The sequence below is a fragment of the Mesitornis unicolor genome, unplaced genomic scaffold (assembly GCF_000695765.1).
Source record: "Mesitornis unicolor isolate BGI_N332 unplaced genomic scaffold, ASM69576v1 scaffold845, whole genome shotgun sequence".
Lineage (NCBI taxonomy): Eukaryota > Metazoa > Chordata > Aves > Mesitornithiformes > Mesitornithidae > Mesitornis > Mesitornis unicolor.
The window spans coordinates 4,674-10,634 of NW_010184578.1; the positions used below are offsets into that span (position 1 = coordinate 4,674).

Sequence of the window (5,961 nt, forward strand, 5' to 3'; positions counted from 1 at the left end):
AAGTATTTACATTTTTAGTTATTGCAGGCATTCTCCTACACACTTTAATGAAACAGTACTTGCATGAAATACAGCAGGTAGCATTCAATCAGAGGTTAACTGTGATACTGCAAACAATTCTGCATTTACTACAAAAAAACAGAAAGTGTTGATCAAAGTACCTTTAATTGTTTGTTCCAGGTTTTCCAAGTAAAATTTATACTGGCTCACAAGGCCTTCTTCAAATTCCCTCAGTTTCTGAGTTTCTTTTTTAACCTGTAAACATAATGAAATTTTATTTGGAGAGCAAGATCCTGAAATTAGCCAATGGTGAAAAAACCCCAAAATTTTACAACAAATTATCAGATAAACAAAGTAGTTTTTTCTTCTAGATAGACATTCCTAGAAACGCATTAAAAATTAAACTTTTCTACATTATGCATTTCCACATATTCCTCTACATGTTCTTGTGCTCAGAAGGCCTTTTCCAGCAAGGCTAATTTCATTTATAGTTACTGAAGTGAAATTTTTCACTAGGTCTTATTTTAAAGCTATGACTCTAAACTCCACTACCTATATTCAAGAAACCTTCTAAAGCAGCTTCAGAAAACAAGTTATTCTGCGTTTGTTCAGCAAATTATTTAACACGTTACACAGAAATCTGTGTCAGTTAGGTGACAATGCTGCTTAATTTGCTTTCTCTCTAGTTCCTTTCAGTGTGACACAAAACACCATCTTTCCAAGGTTTATGACGGAAGTCACACAGGTTTGGTACACTACTTACAGGTGTTATTTTTTCCCTCCGTTACCACCAGCACGTCACCTAGCTACTGAAGGAAGTACGTAACAATTACAGGTTCAAAACAAAGATCTCTGCCTCTGAAAGCGTCACAGTTTCAGAATTTCCAAAAGTACTTGTGAGTTTGTCACCCTTTGCTCAAAACTATAAATTCACATCAAACAAATCAGTATTATTATTTGGTATAACTTAGAAAACGCTGAGCTATTCAGAATATTCTATAAAGAAATTTGGTATTTCACCTTGGTCGCCTTTTCTGCTTCAGTCAGAGGCCGAATTTTGTAAGAAGGCGCAATATCTTTGAATATCTCCATCAAAGAAACCATGACCAGCTTCCGAACAATCACAGCCACATTAGGATCCTGTTCCATCAGCATGGCACGCAGCTCCTTCAGCTTTTTTATCTGGTTAAGACAAGAGGCAGACCGTGTCAGCTGAAGATCACCCACAAACAAGTGTACAAACACAATGTTTCAGCAAAAGTTTGCCACAAGAAAAGCGCCTCATTTTTGTATACTAGAAAGAGAAAAAAAAATAATCAGCAGTTACTCAGACTCTACTTAGCACTGCATAAAGAGCCAATAAATGCTGGACATTTCAACAAAATGTTTATCTTGGGAATGCTCAAACTACCCTGGCTATTACAAATTTGCACAGAATTATAGTGAATTACCAGCATATCCTGAAATACTGAGAACTATCAGATACAACTCTGGGTCATGCTTAGGGAACAAGGTAGATTGGACAGAAAACACCACAGACAGTATTATTCCTAAACCACAAGTATTCAGAGGGACAAATTACAACTGAACAGAGCACAGTCACCTGGATCTTCACCTGATTCAAATCGTTTGTACCAGCCCATGGTAGCAGTTTCACTGTTTGCCACCACCAATAAGTGATACAATAATGACCTTTTTCCTTGTTCTACTCATGTATTTTTCTGCGTTTGCTATTGTTTGGTCAGTTCAGATCTTTATTTACTGACTTACTGCACAACAGGCACACATACACGCACGTTAAGCGAATGCTACCTACATTGCTGTCTGGCTCAGAGAGAATGGCCGAAGCTAAGGCAGCGATGTGCATCTTCCTCTCCTGCAGCTTTTGCCTCCTTTGAGCAGCCATTTCCTCGGGAGTGAGAACAGGCAGGGCTTCTTCACTGAAGTCTAGTACAAGATGTGAGTCAGAAAGGAGGGTCACTAGGGAAGCTGCTTAACAAACAACATATTTCAAACTACTGTTCTAGATACCCCATTTCAGATGGGTACCACAATAACACCACACAAGACTAACACCATGTTTTCTTACCCTCTGCCTCCTCCATTTCTTCTGTATCCTCTTCTTCATCGTGGGCAACGCTGAGAACTGCAAAAGTAAGAGTGTCTAGTGTCAAGCACTTTGGAATTTTAAAAGAACAAATTATACACACCTTGGCTACTATACCGATTCCAGAATCAGTGTCTTACCTGGCTTTTCCATGGTTTGGGGAATAATGCCGCTTTTGTCTTTGATGGGGAGCAGATGGATGAGTTCTTTTTCTGGTTCAGTCTGCATACGTCTTGGCACCTTCTCATATTTGTCAATCACACTTTCATGTTTTCGTTTTTTGATGTGAACAGGTTCACTGAAAAATACAAGGCAAAATAAATGAATTGGCTGTCTAATTAGACATCAACTATGCAGGTCACTATACCAGCTGGATTAAGTGTCCACACTCAGAAGAATAAATAATGGTCGATCTTATTAACTGGGATGTTTGAGTGTGTCCACCTCTGACAGCACCAGTCACCACTACATCAAACAATGCTAATATGGATCTGTACAGGATCTTTGAATTCAGGACAATACAATGCTTCCCCTCTTCTTTTTATAGGAAACCAAATGTGAAAATAATCCAAGACAAAGTAAAATTTAGTTAATCTGGAGGGTCAGCCAACTTCATGAATTTTGAAATGCTGGCATACACGTGCAAACACATGCATGCATGCAAAATGCTTGCATTGATTTTGAATTTAGAAAAAAAAATTAAATGGTGTAACTGCTTATAGTACAGGCACACAATGAAGTGAGTTATCAGTTCATCCTTTTAGAAAACTAAAAGCCAGGGATAAAGAATCGCATTGCTGAAGCCACTATCCTATAACAGGAATGCTGCTTTTGTTCTTGTAAGATGCAGTTTCAACTATGGACATCTGAAGGAGTCTGGAAGCTCTGGGCTCAGAGACTGCTAGCCTTCAGAAAGTAAAATTCACATGTATGAGAAGTAGTTTTACATCCCACTCTACCCAGATTCCCTACATACACTACACAGTAACCCTACACATGCATTGTAAGGACAGTGCACCAGCCTCTGCCTTGCTGCCCCTGTGCAGATCAAACCTTTACTGTGTACCAAAATCCTACTCAATGATCACCGGAATTCTGTATGTCTGTGATTGATTTGTTAAGCATGAAGAAAAGACAGCTCTTGTGTAAACAAGGGAGATTCTGGGTCATACCAGACATCTGGAAACCCTAGTATGAGCTGATGGGTTTTAAGATGGCACTGCTCAGGGACCCTTAAAATAAGGCAACAGTAAACAAATCCGATGAAGCTTGTAAAGGCAAACATCCTTCCAGAACATGGTTTCGGCCCTAAACTATTGAAAACATTGGAAAAGCGTAAATAAAATACAAAAGTGCAGAACAGAAACTATTCAGATCTCAGCACAGCCTGTCTCTCACCTAGGCCAGAGCTGCCTCCCTCCCTGCTGTGCTCCCCTACTGCACGAGCAGGTGCCCTGACATGGCTGAGACTCACTGAAAACTTAACCCTGAGCAGTGCTGCAGGACCCCCTCACCAGACAAACAGTCCATTGTCTTCCTTCTAATGTCCCACAGCCTCGCTCTCCCCTACCTTGCCTTGCCTTCCCAGGCAATGCTTAACCAGGACATGGTAATGAGTAGGTCAGTGTACATTTTTATTTATCCCTACTTCATGTTAACTTTTACTAGTCCTACTATCACTTTTCTGCTCTGCCCACTGCGAACACCTGTGCCACATCCCATTCTTCAAGGATAGCAGAAATAATGCAGAGTGGCGTACCACGCTTTTGCAGGGTATGTTCCTAACCTGCGCTTAAGTATGTAAGAACAAGTATTGCATCTGTGCTAATATGAACATGTAATTTATAAGTTAGGTAATATTTGACAAGTTCTAAAGAATAATTATATCTTATCAGAGTAAAGCAGATTAAGATGACAAATTCTCCAGTTTAAGGGAACACTATGAAAGAGCTAAGAGCTAGTAACAGTAAAATAGGGAAAAAAACCAACTAACCTTCTGTGTATTTCATTGGGAACTCTCCCTAAGACCTTGTTCCAGAAAACTGGTAACAAATTTTTAATGTGAATGTTTTGGTGTTGCATGCATTTAGACATGGCTTCCAAAACCTTTTTTTTACAGCAATACTCTGTATAGAAAAAAAGACTCTGTATCCAGACTAAAGCATTTTTGCCAGTTTGAGGAATGCAACTCATCTCACAGCCAGGGACCTCATGGGAACGAACGCTGTGCAGAAACAGTATCCTGCAGGTCAGGCAGCGCAGGTGGGTGTACTGATACATCAATACATGAATACTGAATGTACTGACAGACGAAGGAAACACTGCACTGGAACTGCAAAGAAACACCAGGCTGAAACAGACCTCCTGATATAGGGATTACATTACATATTAACCACACCAAGCTGAATTAGTACTAAATGTAGACATCACAACAACACTCACTTGGAAGAAAGATCTCTGGTTAAAAATGATGCTTTTTGAGCCAAATCTTCCATTAATTTTAAGTCATCTTCATCCATCATGTCCAGTGGAAGAGCATCTTCCTCCTCCTCTTCATCCCGTTTTTCAGCTGTTTTAGAAGATGATGTGTACAGATTATGATCCTGTGCATGTATTCAAACTTGAAAACCTAACCCTGCCTAAACCTGAGACCATCTGACACCTTACCTCAACCTTGCGCTTACCAACCTTAATGCATGTTTTGTGTTATCCCAGAAAACTGCCCCTTTATTGTGACATCCACTTATGATTAAAGCAAACACATCTGTACCATCTCCCACTGTCAGATCTTGCTGCCAGAATGGCAATACCTTTTGCATGTTTCATAACTCTCCCTTTCTTTCCTTTAAACAGGAATAGCAATTGTATTTGTACACAAAAAATGAAATTATGTTTTCTTGATACATCATTTCACAATATGAAGCAGTGGGATATTTAGTAACCCTCCTACCTTTTCACTTACAAAAGTCTGAACAAACACTTACCAACTTGTTTTCTCTTGCAATCCTCCAATGGAAAAGGTTTTCTAGAGATGGCATCTCTGACAGCCTCCCTTAGCTTCTTCTGTTCTTTTCGATACTTCTTAGCAGCACTCTGCTGCTTGTACTGTTTATTCTTTAATTTGTTCTCAAGTTTTATTTTACTAGTTCTCAGTAACTTGCGAAAGCTTGGAACTCGTTTTGTGTTTTTTCTCTAGGAAACAAACAGAAAACTACAAGTAACCAACAGGATCATAGCCTTTGTGTAATTTATTTAACTGTTTCAGATCTCATTAAGTTCGTATTTCTACCAGGGCTGAAGAATGTGTTTCATCAGTTAGCTCCAAATTTACCCAACTATGTTAATTTTTTGAGAAGAGAGACCTGCAATTTTTTGGTGAGACCTCACGTCCATCACTTTAAGACACACAAACACTTGGAGTATGGCGGACAGGTGGTTAGGGCACAGTTCTTTGCCCTGTGAGCTCCCAAGCACTGTCTTGTCTCTTCACGACACGGTTCTTCACCAGCACATGGTAAGGATAAGAGGGTCTGGTACAAGGCCACAGCCTCAGGCAAATGTCCTCCTACAGCACGCTTCCCTGTGCTGAGCTTTTGCTCTCACCTGCCCCGAACTCTCCACAATCAGTAGCTGCCTGGATGAGACAAGGCTGCCTGCTACAAGGCTCAGAACAGCATGACGAAGCAGCTGTGTACATGTTACAGGTGCCAAATCTCAGGGAGCCACAGCGGTCAGGAGAAGGAGGGCTCAGGGAAAGCCCAGAGGCGGAGATCAATACAGGCACCCTGTGCCAAAACCAGAAAACACTCCCAGGTGTGTTCAGATGGAAATGGAGGCAGCACCGCTTTCCTTCT

The 5,961-nt window shown here is 40.4% G+C and overlaps 1 protein-coding gene across 1 annotated transcript in view; it reads right to left on the reverse strand.

Moving 5' to 3' along the window:
* Positions 1–5,299, reverse strand: part of NOC3L (nucleolar complex associated 3 homolog (S. cerevisiae)) — a gene marked incomplete at both ends in the record, with an annotated part of 9,899 nt that extends 4,600 nt beyond the window's left edge. The window contains 7 exons of the mRNA XM_010184488.1: positions 162–255; positions 1,021–1,182; positions 1,817–1,947; positions 2,090–2,146; positions 2,248–2,405; positions 4,550–4,676; positions 5,092–5,299. Of these exons, the coding sequence (XP_010182790.1) occupies positions 162–255; positions 1,021–1,182; positions 1,817–1,947; positions 2,090–2,146; positions 2,248–2,405; positions 4,550–4,676; positions 5,092–5,299 (937 nt within the window). The remainder of the gene's footprint in view (positions 1–161; positions 256–1,020; positions 1,183–1,816; positions 1,948–2,089; positions 2,147–2,247; positions 2,406–4,549; positions 4,677–5,091) is intronic.
* Positions 5,300–5,961: the final 662 nt, after the last annotated feature.